Consider the following 15,555-nt stretch of genomic DNA (forward strand, 5'->3'; position numbering starts at 1 on the left):
CTGCTGGCCTTTCTTTCCATTCAGCCCAGAGAAGCAGCTCCTTCAGCAGGCCCTTTGCCCACTCCTGCAGCTCTGACATGAGCTCTGCCTTGTTCTCACAGCCCCCAGCTCGGGCATCATCAGGTAGCTGAGACTCTGAGTTTTCAGGTTTTGTTAAAAAGTACATTTCTCGGCTTCTGCCTCGCAGAGAACAGATTGAAAAATTGTCCTGAGTGTGACTCAATAGGCATGGAAACCAGAAAAACAATCAAATAAGCCCAGCACTTCAAAAAACCTTGAAACTTTTGGTAGTTTTTAAGGGAATCCTCATTGTTTTCTGGGAGAGCTTGAGTTGGCAGTGTTTGAACAGTAAATGCACGATGGAGGGAATTGCATTGCTGATGCACTCTTTGGCCTTGACTCCTTATCCTGCTACAGGCACTGATCCCTGCCCTCTCCACTCCAGAACCACCACAGAAAGTATCAGAGCTATCCCAGCAAGCACAGCCTCTGCCAGCCCCTCTCCTCTACCATAAACATATCCATATCCTATCCACACTATGAGATCCATCTTCCAGTAACACTCAAATCACAGCAGGCCAGAAAAATGCTTACAAATCTGCCTGTTTCAGGTGAAACCCAGGATTTTCCCATGAATGGAAAAGATCTTTCCTATAGCCCCTGCCCCAAAAGGTGCTGATGTTAAGAAGTTTGCCATCCCACACTGCAGCATCCATACTCTCCCTCCTTTGTGCCCAAACCCTCCCAAGGCAGGGAGAGGAAGGGCTCAGGAGACAGTGCAGGTAAATCTCAACAAAGGAGGCTCCACTCAGTCACCAAGGGATGAGGAGATGGCACAAAGTGTCTCAGCCAGGCAGAAAACACAGCAGGGAGCAGTAAACTCAGCTATGGCTCATGGTACAGCAAACATGTGTGTTCCTCCCCCTCTGCCTGGGGAAACTCTGTGGCACAGCACGTTTGGGCTACAGCAAAGTGATTACCAGCTATTTGCTCATTTTCCTTTAATGAATCACTTGAATGAGACCAGTGTGAGTGTCAGGGGAGTGAAAGTCTGTCATTCAGCTGTCTGCACACTCTGGCTTCTCAGAAGATTTCTAGATCAGATCTCAGGGCCTCGGGAGTTTGGGTTATTTTTCTAAGTGAGGTTCGACACTGCAGCTTCTGGGGAAGATGCCAGTTATCTACAAAACCTACAGCTCTTATTAATTTGATACCACAGGTTTCAGTCTGAATCACAGCAATGTGTGGTTGACCTCAGAATAAACTAAAGTACTTGCTCCATGGCATTAGACTTAAGGATTGGCCAGCGTGGGAGCTGGATTTATTTTTTAACACCAGAGCTCAATCAAAAAACTGGGGGAAAGGAAATGTTCAGGTTGGGCTGGACACAGCTAAGATCGTGGGGCTGTGAAAGGAAAACTCCACAGTGGCCCATCTGCAGCCAGAGCAAAAGGAGGTGTTTCATTTTGGGTTATGAAAGTCCTAAAAAACCTTTTCTCTTCTCTTCTTTCAATGTGTTTTAGTGGTGAGGTCAACTTTTAAGTGAAAAATGCCCTTTTGAATCAAATCTACATTTCAAACACTCGCAAAACATAAACAAACCATCCCCAAAATGAAACAGTTCATTCTGAAAGTGTCAGAATGACATGCACTGCTATTTTTAACATCCCTCCTTCTTCCCCCACCTCTGTATTTTTTTTTTTCTGGGCCAGAACTATTCAAAAAATGTGTTTGAATTTGTGAATCATTTTGACTCCCCCTCTCCCCTGACATTTGCTGGAAAATCTATTCTCTGCCAAAAAACTGCTTTTCCAGATCCAGTCAGCTCCTCCAATCCCCTGTCCTGCCAGGGTTTGTCTGGCTCTGAGGCTCTGGCTGCCCTGGGGACACAGAGGAGGAAGAGGAGGAAGAGGAGGGCAAGCCCCAGCCTCTGTCCAGGCAGTGATGGGCTCTGAAAAAGCTCTGAGCCACCCTCTCCTGAGGCTGAACAGGGAGCTGGGCTCCAACAGAGGCCACCACACAGGAGATCCTCACCAGGCTGTGGCTTCCAGGTGTGAGGAGAGTGCTTGGAGTTTTGGAAAAATCTTGCATTCAAAGCCAGGCCCCTGAAGGTGAAGTGGATGCACCATGGAGCTGCCTCCTATTGAGGTTACAGAAAATTTAGATTTGGATTCAGTCAAGACATGAAAGCTCTGAGGCTTGCAATGCAATGTAGAGGTTTGATTCTTCGTGGCCTGGCGATTCACAGAACAATTTTTGCCTTTGCAGTGCAAGTGTAAATATTACTGCTACCATTTGTGCACGTTTTGCTGCTACCCTGAAACCTTTAGTAAGTGGGAAACTTGGATCTCTTTCAGCCCCCACATCCAACCTATCTGTAGGTCTTGCAGATTTTTTTCAGGATAGCATCCCTAAAAGAGTCTTTCCAGCCTATCCACCAAAACAAAATTCACTTTTTGGGCTCATCACACCATATCCCCATTTCTCATCTCAACAGCCTTTGCTCTGCAAAGATCCATCAAACTCAGTGCTGAAAGATTGCTTTTTGAATCTGTCATTTGGCCCTTCTGTGGCTCTCAGCCTCCCTACCTTGATTCCTTCTCCTGAGGAGCATCTCTGAGCTCCTTGGCTTTTCTCTCAAGACTGTGATTTATTCTATTCCCATCACTTCTTATTTCAGCACTGAAAGGTCAGCTCCTGCGTATGCTCAAGCATGAGATCAGCCTATATTAAACAGGCTCCTCTGAGCCTTCTCCCTTCTGGCAAGGGCTCCCATCCACAGGAACAAACCTGGAATCTGGATCTGCCTCCTGAGCCGCCCAAATGCTCAAAAAACAAACACCAGAGCTGGTTGGGATGGATGATGTGGGGAGGACAATAACAGACTAGGTGGCATCCTCTGCATTTCCCTCTCATTACCAGCCCAGCCTCTGGGCAATGTTTTGGTCACTTGTGACCACCAGGACTCCCCTGCTGCTTCCCGTGGGTCAGAAAAGCCAATCCAGCAACACAGGGCAACATGAGGAAACAGAGACCTGAGCAGAGAGGCCAAGTCTTTTCTCCTCAAGATGAGACACGGATGAGGGGCTGCTAATGGAGGAGCTGAGAGCAGCCCTGGCTTCAGACCATTTGTTTTAACCTGCTGAGCAAGGTGGCTCCCAAGAGAGCCAGACAACACCAACTGCTCCCTCCTCTGAGAGCCTGCTTCAGTTTGGAGCTGCTTTTCTCATCTTGAATATGAACTTTACACAAATTTTTGTCAGTGATTGCACATCTTGCTCATAAGCTGTGACACGCAGTGTTTGTGTGTGAAGGTGGGAATGTGACATCCAGCTTCTGTTTGCTTTGCAAAAAGATCAAGGTTAGTTCCCACTCCACTAAAAGCACGGAAGGGAAACACAGGATTTGTCAAGCAGAGATAAACTGAATTGAGAACATTTTATACACAAATTCCTAGGAGAAGGTTAAAACAATGGAGCTGGGAGAGTACACTTGTCAAGGCTTTTTCAAACAATCATTTTTTGCCATATTCTTTTAAAATACACCAGTAATTCAGGTGGATAGAGATAAGCCACCATTCTAAAATCTCTTTGCTTTGTTTCCCTTCTGGCAGGCCTGGTCTCCACCCCAGCAAGACATTCCTCCCAGGAACCCCAGGGTGGAGGGCTGTCAGCTCTAGGTAAATATGGCTCCAAGGAGAGATAATAACTTACACCCTCTTTCTGGAGCTGCTCTGGCAATTACAGCTCCAAGTGCCTCCCACTCCTGTGACCACCTCCCTTGCTTCCAAGGTCTATCTATTAATGGCAGCCCCAAACTATTTACAGTTTAGGGGTCCCTGGCAAGGGCAAAATGAGATGGTGGGAGTGAAAGGGCAATGCAGGAACGCTCATCTCCTCTCCTCCCACTTGGAGGCACTGCCCATCCCTTCTTCTGCTGCTGTAACAAGCACCTACCTGGGCTGTGCACACTAGCTGTTAGCCCACACTCCATCTGCAACAGCTCCAAGAGGTGGGAATTCCACCCTGGGGTTGCTCATGGTCATTTAGTGTGGGTACCCAGGGCAGTACAAGGTATGAGGTGATGCTGAGCTGGCCTCAGTACAGCTAAGATGATGCTGTACAGGCATGGATTTTAAAAAAAAGAAAAAAAAATTGGCTCCATTTCAGAGTTCAAAGAAATATTTGAGTCTATGGGCACTGATTCAGGCTCATCTCTAATTATGTCCCAAGTTCAGCCTTTAAAACCAGTTCTTTAGTCCTCAGTAAGGGTCACTTAGCAGTTGTTATTACAGTTTCTTGCCAATCTGTTGTTGGATTTTCCACTTGACATTATTAAGGGATTAAGTTGTTTGTCTCATCATCTTTTATCTGTCCTGTTCAGTTTCCTAAAAACGGACTTTAGCCAGACCAGAAAAGATACGAGGGAAAAAAAAAAAAAAGCCCAGCATTTTCAAGATATAACCATGGTTTTGGATTTGCCATTATTATTGTTTAAATTTATTACTTTGGATATGTAAACTTTGCTGACTCCTTTAATCTGGAATGTATTAAAGAAAGCATTAGGCATTACAACAAGTCATTGGATTACACTGCACCGCTTCAGCTACAGCTGGGGAAGAAATATATAAAGGAGATCCCGTGGAGTTATACATTTCAGACTGAGCTCATCAATTGCCATAGAGAAGACAAAAACAAATGTAGCTGAGCCTGGAAAGAATGTTGCTAAAATTGGAGAAGCATTTAATGTGAGTAGCCTAGGGGTGCAATAACTTTGCCTGTAATTTAACAAAACCCACCCACATAAAACATACCAAGAGAGATTTCAGATTGGACTCTCTGATCTGCACTCTGCCAAGAAAGCAAACCTGACTTTTTTCCCCTTCCTGCAGATGCAGGTTTAAATGGTCCCTGCAGAGTGTTAAATATATATTACCCATAATAGCAACCATACTGCATTTGGACACGTTGCTAATTCTCCAAGTGGCTGCTCTGTGGGAGGATACCCCTGGATAACTAAGGGAGCTTGCAGCTGCCAGCAAAGCAAGTCCTGTGGTCCACATGGTGAGAAGGAGCCTGCTCATCTCCTCCTCACTCCCACCCCTTCTTGGAGCCCTGGTCTTCTCTCTTTTGAGAGGCACCCCTGGGCTTGTACTTAAATTCTCCTTTAATGAAAATGTTTTCAATGCGTTTAGCTCAATGGGGTAAAAACTATTCCTACGCCTTCCCAAAATGCAGGTTTGCAACCAGCAAGGCTCAGTGGTGAGCTGGAGGCCAGCCTTGGCTCTGCCCTTCTCCCAAGCAGCAGGGATCAGAGATTGTTGAGCAAAAAATGAGAGAAAAACACCCAACCCTAAAATTCAGCTTCCAAAAAGCCTCCCTGCAGAACTTTCCATGTACAAACCTCCTGTCTGCAGAGGCTCTGAGGCACTGTACCTGTGAACCTGCACCTCTGGTTCATTAATTCAGCTGAAGGTTGGATTTACCACAAGATGTAACTGGATACCTGCAGGAGTGAGCACAAACGATCAAGGGCCAAACCTGCAGCATGCTCCTGCAACAGCTTTTATCAGCGTTTTATCTGACCCTAACAAAAGGAGCAAATTGTTTAGCAAAGGAAGAGGGTTCTTTGATTCTATCTCGCTGCAGATGAATTGCCCAAGCAAGGGCAAAGGGACAGGAAGCGAAGGGGGAGGAGGAGGAGCTGAGGCTGAAGGTAGGTGCTGCCATTGCTCAGCCCTTGCTAAACAGCCCCTTCTGCAAATGCTGATGGGGTGGGAGGGAAGAGCTGTGTCATCTCCTCGCCATGGCCATTCCAACAAAACGTTGTGCTGGTCACTCCTGGTGTAGATACACTGGTCCTCATCCTGGCTGTGTCTCACAGGGAGCTTTGTGACAGCAAAGACTGCAGGCCCTGTGAGACCTCCCTCTGCTTTGCACAGTACAGGAACCCATTGTCCAAACCCCAAGTACAAGACTGAAAGTCAAGGATGAAACCCTGGGGAAAACTCACATCAGTTCAGCAAGGTCCATGCCACAAGTGCCAACATCTCTGCAAATCAAGGGTGTGAAGCAAACAGTGGAGAGACAACCTGATCCTGCCCTTTGAATCTAACTCATTAAAATGTCTGCAGGCATGGCCCTCCTGAGCACATCTCTGTCTTTCACAGAGACCAGGGATGCTTTACTATTACTTGAAACCACAACAGTGCAGAATGCTAATGAAGTTCCTGTTGTGTAGCGCTGATCAGATACTACACTGTACTGCTTACAAGAAGTAGTTGTGAGTGCTAAGCACTTGTTGTTTCACCCCCTAGCTTCTCCTTCCAAAAGCAATCCTTGTGTTTTGACCAGCAATAAATCTTACATCTAAAAGAAGAATTGAATTCCTTCTACTGGCTTGTCCCTTTTCCCATGTCATTAATGAAAAGAACTTTCTTTACTACAAAAAAAAAAAAAAAAAAAAAAAGGAAAAATAAAAGAAAAATCACTTCTTTCTTTTCATGGAAAAGACAAACTCGCAGCTGGAGACCCCCAACTTCAGAATGTACCTGCACCAATTCATGCTGAAAGGCACTGCTGGAGGAGCATCCTGTTACAGAGCAAGCTGAATTTTGCTGCCCAAACACTGATTTAAAAGCCAATCACAGGCACTTGCTTTTGAGGCTGGTAGACCTCAGAACTGAATCAGCTTTCTGAACTACTTGGAGCTGTTGTGCAGGCTATGCATGACCTGGGTTTTTATGTGTAGGAAAAAAAATGAAATTCCAATAAATTTTATAGAAGACATTCAGAAACAGATTCCTCTGTCTCAAAGCAAACTCTTGGGCTGGTTGTCAAAATCCCAATAGAGTAAGAGAGAAGAAAGCTACATTAGGAGAACCTTAGGATGCCTGAGGAGACACCCAGCCAGGCTAAGCAAGATGAATGCCATAAAAGGGCCATTTCAAGTGACACAGCAAGTGTGGGAGCCAGCAATCCCCAAAAAGTCACATTTAAGAAAAGGGATTAGCTGCAAAGTTACTCAGTGATTTGAAAATGTTAACATTTAGTTTTCACTGTCTGTTAAATACTAACATATCTTTCTTAGAAAGCTTGGCTGGGCTTCATTGGAAGAAAGCAGGTCAAATTTACTGCACAAATTTACCTACTGGTATAAACAAAATAACCTCCAACCATTACAGAAGACTAATCTTAGCTGAAGCAACATTTAATGTCATCCATAGATGCCATTATTGCTGTAGTGAGCTAGAACAGAATTACATGTAAAGAAAACATGAGCTCAGCCATCACATGGCATTATGAGAGCTCACTAAATGTTTTCTTCACATGCAAATCTGTCCTGACACATTACAGAAATCATATGGAAAACATGAGACAGGTGCTGACTACAGTTTGGCTTTTGTCATTGCAAGCCTCTAAAAAGGTGAAGACAAAACTCTGAAGTTTCCACTGCTCCATGAAATTCGCTCTGCGGACATTCAGTTTTCCATCCAAAGGATCCAAACAGGCAAGCTCCTGGCATCCTGCAATTCCCACCAGAAGAGGAGGAAATCTGGCTCCTTCCAGAGCTGGGGACCCTCAGGATGATGGGCCTGATGTTTGTGCTTCCTGCACCTCAGAAGTATGGGAGGAGGTTTATTTTGCTACTTTCATGGATGCTTTCAGCATGAATTTTTTTTTTTGAGAAACAAAATATGCAAGAGACAGCAGCTGTGCTAGCAAGTGAGTTCCTCTATGAAAAGGATCTGCTATGTGCCATGCAATTCCTGCCCTGTCAATCATGGAGAATGTGCACAGAGAAGAAACCTTTCCCAATGAGCTTAAAAGTGCTGAAGAAAACAGATTTTAAGCAGCACCATATGTCTCCCATTGGGTTGTGGCAGCATCTTCCCTTGGCCTCCGTGGGTGGGAGCCCATAAAAAACTGCTTATTCCCTGAGCAGGTGACATGAGCAGGTAGAGGATTAGCTGTGGAATAGGGAGTGGTGCTTTGTGAAGTCCCTGGGTGCACAGGCTCCATCCACAAAGAGCCTGAAGCTCTGCCCAGCCCTGTGAGCACCGGGGTGTCCCCATCCCATCCCATCCCATCCCAGAACACGCTGTGCTGCCAGGTCTGCTGCTCTGAAAGGGGAAACACACACCTGCCCACCTCATTCCCCTCTGCCCCATGGTAATCCTGCAGCGGGGAGACTCCATCCCTTACCAGGTGTGTCAAGCATCTTCCCTTTCAATGACGTGCACTGCTAAAAGAACAGTCACTCTCCTGAGTGAGCCAGCAGGGCCCTAACACACCAGGCATTGATACTAAATCAGAGATATCACTCACAGGCTCATAAGCTCAGGAGCTTTTAAGACAAACACAGTGGGAGTGAGGAGTGAAACACATAAACACACTTGGCATAAAGATATATATTCACAGGGCTTGCATGTATCACCACAGCCATGTGGTCATGGTTTCTGTTACAGGGAGACTTCCTGATCACAGAGACAGCTTGGAAAGGGAATGAAAGCATATTTAATTTGATTGATTTTTATAGGAACAAATCAGGACTCCTGTTGTCAGCTTATGCCTTGGAACATCTCAAAGAGAAATAAGCAAAGGTCCCAGAGGCGCTTGGCTGACACTAACCCTATCTAAACTTGGCTGCTTTCAGGACTGCATTAACAGCCATTGAGAGTCAAACAAATAAATCAATTAAAAGAATGCCTGTCATCAGCACTGCTGTTAGCTTTTTCCAAAAGTCCTTGCCATTTCGCACAGGTTAATGGAAGTCTCTTATTCTGAGAAATCTACTTAGCCTGCTGAAGTGAGCAGAAGTTTCACAGAGCACCAAGTCCCTTGATTACTATTCTGCTGTACATCCCTGTGCTTCCACAGCAGCTGTGGGAAAGCCAGGAAGAGGAACGCTCCAGTGTCTTGCACTGATTTTCCAGGAAGGGGTTCCTTTCCCCCGCAACATGTCATTATTTTTCTATAGTACGTGCTTGCTTGCACAGCTCCTGCCTTTCCCCCCACTTGTCTGTTGCTTTGTCTCCACTTTTGGAGAAGCTGACAAACTGGGGAATTTAGGTCAATGACAAGGACTCGCTAATGACCAGCTTTGGAATAGCTTTTGCTGAAGGGGCGCAGCCAAGCTCCGAGAGTGGGACAAGTCTCCTGCTGCAGAGTACATCCTGGTTATCAGCTCTTCCTTGGGAAGAGCCAACAGAGCCCCCAGAATGGCAAAGCTCACACTCTGCTATTTTTAAAGTCGAGAAATCAGTGGGGAGTCACAGCTAGAAGGTATTTTATTTTAGGTGTGAAATCTCCTCAGGAGATTGGGCTGCCATTTCAGGCTACGTGTGCCACTCAGAACCTGGGACAAAGGAGCACCTTCTCCCTTCCCTACACACCCAACCTGTGTGATCAGCCACGAGGGGAGAAATTCTCCCCCTCAGCATGAGACAGTGATGGAGGCAGGTGCCCTCCAGCAGTCTCTGCATCCTCCTGCCTCAGGTGTTTGGTGAGCAGAGGCCTCAGGTCAGCTCCTCACCCAAACTGCCCGTGTTGGTGAGCACAGAGTGCTCCCCTGTGGCATTTCCCAACCACAGTGTCCCCGTGCCAAGGTGCTGCCCGGACAGCCCGTCCCTCCCACGCAGCCCCAGAGGTGCAATCGCTCGAGTGTCTCTGAAACCATCAACAAACAAGCGTGGGGTTTCTCCGGCAGCAGCCCACAGCCCGGGGAAAGCCACAGCTGCAAAGCCCTTACGTGGAAGTTTACTCAGACCTTAAGTGGATTTGCAATTAAACAGCAAAACGTCACCTTGCTCTTACTGTCACTGCACTTGACAAGTCTGCAACTAGCGTGGCAGGGTCACTGTCCCCTGGTGCTGTGCAGGGACAGGGACAGCACTGAGCAAACTGCTTCAACAAACAGACACAGCCTGTTTCACTCAGAGAGCTGCTCCGGGTCACAGCGCCCAAAACTGTGGCCACAATGCCTCCTTCCCTTGCACTTGGCAACACGATTTTCTTACTGGCCAATTTTCAGGCCTGAACACAAAGTTTCCTACCTGCAGCACAAGTGGAGGACGAGTCCATGCCAGCCGGAGGGATGTGCCTGTTTCCCCGGGATGTCAGGAGGAACCACAACACACCGCCGGACATCCCTAACAGATTTGCTAAAGCAGACAGCCTCCAGAAAGGAAGGGCAGGAGCAGGCCTGCTGTTTATCAAATCTGTAAACATGTGAGATGTGCAGCACAGACTGTATCTGCAGCAGGAACTGCTTTCCTGCTGCTCCTCATTACCTCTCCTGCAGGTACAACAGCCTCCCCTGTGCCAGTAGTGCCCAGGGCAGACAGACAGACAGACAGACAGGCAGGGCTCTCTGCCTGCTCTGCCTTTATCTACTCAACCCACCCAGAGGCACCTTGGTATCTCTGGGCTGAGATCTCCCAGGATTTGACTAAAAGCACGAGTTGTGGAGAGAGCTTCTCACACATTCTCCCTCATTACACAACTCATTTCCAGACCGTGTGCGCTGTTGAAAGGAAACAGTGAGTTCATGAAAACAAATGAGTGTGCAACCTGACACTGCCTCAGTAGCTGCCTTCTGCTGGCGTTATGGATTTACAAGATGCTGCCAACCAGTACACAAAGCTGGGTGTTATTTATACTAAATCAATTTTGAATTACTGGGCATTTGCACATGATCCTGCTGAGAAGTTGACTATAACCTGCCAAAGTCAGTAATCAGCCCTGCCCGGGACCTGCGGAGCCCGGCGGAAAGTATCATTGTAAATTAGCCTTGCTGCCCCTGCTGGGACTCCAGTGCTGAAACACAAAATCAAGTGCACCTCCTTAGGCTGCCTGACACATTTTGGACCACATCTTCATCTCGTTCAGCCTGAGCAGTCCCATGGAGCCCAGCAGTTATTCTGATCTTAGACCTGATCTGAGCTCGCTCTCATCCGGAGCTTTTAGCAATACAAATGAGCCTTGCCTGTTCACTGCTGAGCCACTGGCCTGGCTGAGCTCATGGAGGCCACGGGAGGTGGTGCAGAGTCAGCCTGAGGCTCCAGGAAGCTTTCCACAGGAGCATCAGGCATGCTTCTGCCTATCAATGAACAGTTTGCAGCAGCAAATCAGTGGGATCTGGCACTAGGAACAGTCATCAGCACAGAGAATGGAGCAGAGATTACTACAGCTCATGCACATAAAACCAGCAGAATTTAATCAGCAGAGGGATTGTAGCAGCTCCCAAAGGGAAAAGCTGATTCATCAGCTGAGAGCCCCAAAATACAAAACTGTCTGCAAACACGATGAACTACAAGCTCATAACTTTGTTAACTGCTTTTACTCAGCTGCTGCTCCATCCTGAGCGGAACCAAGCATGGATTCTTGGAATAGGACAAAAGGAGTGCAAAAGAAAAGATACTTATTTCAGCCTGCTGAGTGTTTTACAGACCACAGTCTCAGTTCTTCCAAGTTTGATGCCTTCACTTAGATGTTTCCCTGCACTAGTTTTCCTAGTGTCATTGCATTTAGCAGGAGTTTCACTACCGTGGGTGTACAGGAAATTAAACATAGTGAAATACACCACTGAAAGTTCATGAGCCTTTGTCAAACTCTTTAAACTAAGGAGCCACTGGGTTGTCCGGTGTGTTTCAAGGTTTGTCAGTGGGATGCCCCAGTGCTGGGCTCAAATCAATGGAATGTCTCAGAGCTGGATGAGAGCAGAGACCATGTGCTGGCTGGAGAGCCTCGTGATGGGTGCCCTGCTCTGGGTTAAAGTGGTTCAAAGCCCTCTGGACAAGTGGTGTGACAGCTCAGAGCAAAGCAGGCTCTGTGTGATGCACTCACACATGCAATGAACTCCCCTAGTGACACAACAAATCCCATGACTGTCTCATGCCTTTGGAGAATGCCTCAGAGCTCTCCTCTCTGAGGAGACCTTTCTTCTCTAAGGGAAACACAAATCAACTAAGGCGATGATTTCTCTCGCCTTAAGCCTCACAACCAGCTCCACAACAAAGATCCTGAAACAAATGAACTTAATATAAATACCTAATAAAAATATGCTTACCAAAAATATAAGATACCCCACAACCAAGAAGTATTATTCAAAAGGGGAATTAACAGAAATTCTGGAGCATTTTGCTTCTGTGTGAAAGACACACAGACACTGTGGTGATGGGCATCACTGTAAACCTGAACAGAGAGTTAGCCCACACAGTTTCAATTCCAGGGAGGAAACAAATTCTCCCTCAGGCTCACGCAAACCATGGGAAACCTCCAGCACCCAGGCAAGCTGTGCTGAGGAAAAACTGAGGCTCATAACCACATGTCAGCAGAAGGCTGAAGTCCATGGATGCATTTTAAGCATGCTGGCAGGCAGCTTTGCAACATGAGGGAAGCTCTGCAAGGACTGTGCACAATGGAACAGGTACCACTACTCTCTCGTGAGAGGATTTTCCGGCTAGGAACCCCTCTTCCAAGTCTGGAAGCTTTTCATGTGAGGAAAAGCAAGCACCATTGAGCAAGTGTGAAGTTTCTCTGCAGAACTCTGCTGCAACAGACCTGTGCCCTGCTGCTACCTTGGAGCAGGGATGCTACCACCCTTCACCCCACTTGCCCAGGGCTGCTGCAGGACTCACCACTCGGGGTTTCTGCTGGTCCAGGGTCTGCAGGAAGGCGGGGGTCTGGTCCAGGGTGCGCTCGGGGTCGCTGGAGATGTCCTCCTCGGACTCCTCCCAGGACGAGGAGAAGCCAGTGGAAGATGCAGAGGACGATGAGAGCTTCCGGACGGGCAGGCTGCCAGGGGGCACGGCGCCCGCCTCCTCCTCCGGGCCCCCCAGGTCTGTGACAATGACGGCAGGGATGCTGCCACCCATGGCTGGGTGCTGCCCCTTCAGTCCTGTGGGAACGACCACCACCTCCTCCTGCCGTGCTGCTGCAGGCCCACACTGCTCCAGGGGGCTGCTGCTGCTCTCTGCCAGCTCCACCGCCATCCCTGGCCTCCTGGCGGGCTCTGCAGCGCTCACACAAAGCTGCTCCCCACCAGCATCGGGGGCCTCGCTCTCCCCGAGGGCTCGGGGCCGGGGCGCAGTCCCGAGTGCCAGCGCCGGTGCCGCGGTGGGGCTGGCCGGACGGGGCCGGGCCAGCCGGGGGCTGCGGGGCGGCTGGGCGGCGGAGCTGTGCGCCTGGATGTGTGCCTCGAAGAGCCCCACTTTCTGGTTCACCTGCACGTTGTGCAGCTCCCGCTGGAGCTGCCGTGCCATGGGCGGCCCTGGCTGTCCCTCCTCGCCCCGGCTGCCCCGCCGCCCGCCGGGGCTGCCCGGCTGCCTCAGGGGCTCCTCAGGCAGCGGGAAGAGGAAAGCGGGCCCGCAGCGCGGGGAGCGGGGCGGCACCGGGGCCGGGCTGAAGACGGGGAGCGAGCGGCAGCCGCCGGGCGTCTCCGGACCCCTGGGCAGCACTTGTCCGGGAGGAGGCGGCGTCTTGCTCCCGCCGCTGGTCACCTCGCTGTTGCTATTCATCATCACCAAGCTATTGAGCGCATAGCAGTACACGGCCATAGTAGTCAGCCGGGGAGCACAGGGGGGCCGTCGCCACTGCCGCCTCGGCGCTCAGGCTCTGCGGGGCTCTCTGCACGACGGGAGCAGCAGCATGGCCAGCAGGAGAACGGGGAGCTGGGCTGGCCCCGCTGGCCCGCAGCTCCATAAAACGGGACAGCTGAGGAGAGAGAAGCAGTGAGAGTAGTTCTGTGCCCTCCCTCAGCTCACCATGCAGCCGGGCACACGGCGTGCCAGACTCTTCCCTTCCTGTGCGCCCCTCCCACCTGCATGCATGCCCAGTGTGCCACCCGTGGGGACACGGGCCAGCCGTCACAAGGATCTGAGGGAAAGGGAAGTCAGGTTTGCGGCTGTTTCCCCTCTTCCCTGCCTTCCCTGCCCCCTCTCCAGGTTGCCTGTCGACACAGCAGTGTCCGAGAGGACACACAGCCAGCAGCCATTTCCACAACAGAATAAGAGAATTACGGTGAACTGGTGTGAACTGAAAGTTGGCAGCTTTCAAGTGCTCGCCCCAAAACCTGGCATTTTCTAAAGGAAGATAAAAAACTGCAAACAACTTAAATTTGCCACCCTTCAGTCTATCATCTATAGCAAGACCAAGTCTCAGGAATGGATTTATGTTATGTGATAAATGGGACGACTCCCTGCTTGCACTGCTTTGTATGGTACAGGGTCCCATCTCCAGTTAGTCCCATAAGTTATCATGTACAACACGGCTTTGCACATCTTCATGAATGCCCTGGCTAAATGTGCCTTCCCTGTGCACATCTGCTGTCCGGGACAATGCAGGCTCCAAATGCCTCCAAGTCACAGCCTGGAACCCCACATGCAGAGATGTGCAGCGCTGTTTGCTCTGCAGAGTGTGTGACTGTGTACACACGTGAGAGAGGCTCTGCTTTCGGAGGTGGCTCTCTGTGTCCCTGTTCGTGTCACTGGGCTTTCCGTCACCTCCTGTTTGCTCCATGTGCCCTGGAGCTGCAGTCCCCATCCCATGCCGGGGCATGGGCGCTCCTGAGATCTGCACAAACACACTGCCCACATGAGAGTACAAACTTGTTTACACACAGTGCGCTAACTCCGGCTATGGGCGTACACGCCTCTGGAAGCACTCGTGTACGATGCTATCAGCGGTATCCCTGTGAGGCTCCTGGCAGGTAAATGCCCTCAAGCCCAAGCGCAGTCCCAGCAGGCGGTGTGACCAAAGGGCTTCCCATCCCTCCAGGCACTGCTTGCCGGCAGTGCGAGGCTCGGCAGAGCCCAGCAGCGCGGACAGCCGCTCTTTGCAGGGATCCCCGGCACAGCTCCCAGCACTGGGGCTCGGCTGCCCAAGCGAACACCGGCACAAGGTGCTCGGCCACACTTCGGCTGTGGGACAGCCCGGGGCACCACCCGGCCCCTCTGCCCGTCCCCAGCTCGCCCCTTCCTCCCCGCGGGGCCCGGCTGGCCCCCGCACCGCCCCCGGGGCTGCTGCCGGACATCCCCCGGCGGAGGGGCGGCCGCGACACCCTCGCCTTTCCCCCTCACCGCTGCTTACCTGGGTCGGGATCCGCGCCCGCCTCAGTGCGCGCCGCCCGGCAGCGCCCGCCGGCGGCCGCGGGGCGCTGCCGAAACCATCTCCGCGGGGCTGCCGGGACTCCCGCCCGCTCCCTCCGCGGCCCCGAGCGCCTCTCCTCGCCCCGGGGCGGGCCGCCCGCGCCGGGCTCTGCCCCTCCGCGCCGCGGCGGCCGAGGCTCCGCGCTCCGGGCGGCTCCGGGCAGCTCCGCGCCGCGGCCCCAGCGCCCGCTCCCGGTGCGGCTGGAAAGGCGGAGAGAGCAGGAGCAGGAGGAGGAGGAGGAGGAGGAGGAGAGGGAGAGGAGCGGCGAGGAGGAGGAGGAGAGCGGAGGGAGGGGGGTAGGAGAGCAGGAAGGAAGTTGTGAGTCTGTCTGGGGTTGAACTCAGCGGAACAAGTTTTTTTTTTTTTTTCTCTTCTCGCTCGGCTCGGGCTGGAGGGAAATACTGAA

At 50.5% G+C, this 15,555-nt stretch overlaps 1 protein-coding gene across 1 annotated transcript in view; it reads right to left on the reverse strand.

The window, feature by feature from the left end:
• ITPKB (inositol-trisphosphate 3-kinase B) overlaps nucleotides 1-15,111 on the reverse strand; it is a 65,946-nt gene extending 50,835 nt beyond the window's left edge. The window contains exons 1-2 of the mRNA XM_063152591.1: nucleotides 15,090-15,111; nucleotides 12,641-13,715 (exon numbers count right to left, since the gene is read on the reverse strand). Coding sequence (XP_063008661.1) covers nucleotides 12,641-13,558 — 918 coding nt within the window. The 5' untranslated portion in view covers nucleotides 13,559-13,715; nucleotides 15,090-15,111. The remainder of the gene's footprint in view (nucleotides 1-12,640; nucleotides 13,716-15,089) is intronic.
• Between the last annotated feature and the right edge of the window lie 444 nt (nucleotides 15,112-15,555).

The sequence above is a fragment of the Melospiza melodia genome, chromosome 3 (genome assembly GCF_035770615.1).
Source record: "Melospiza melodia melodia isolate bMelMel2 chromosome 3, bMelMel2.pri, whole genome shotgun sequence".
NCBI lineage: Eukaryota > Metazoa > Chordata > Aves > Passeriformes > Passerellidae > Melospiza > Melospiza melodia.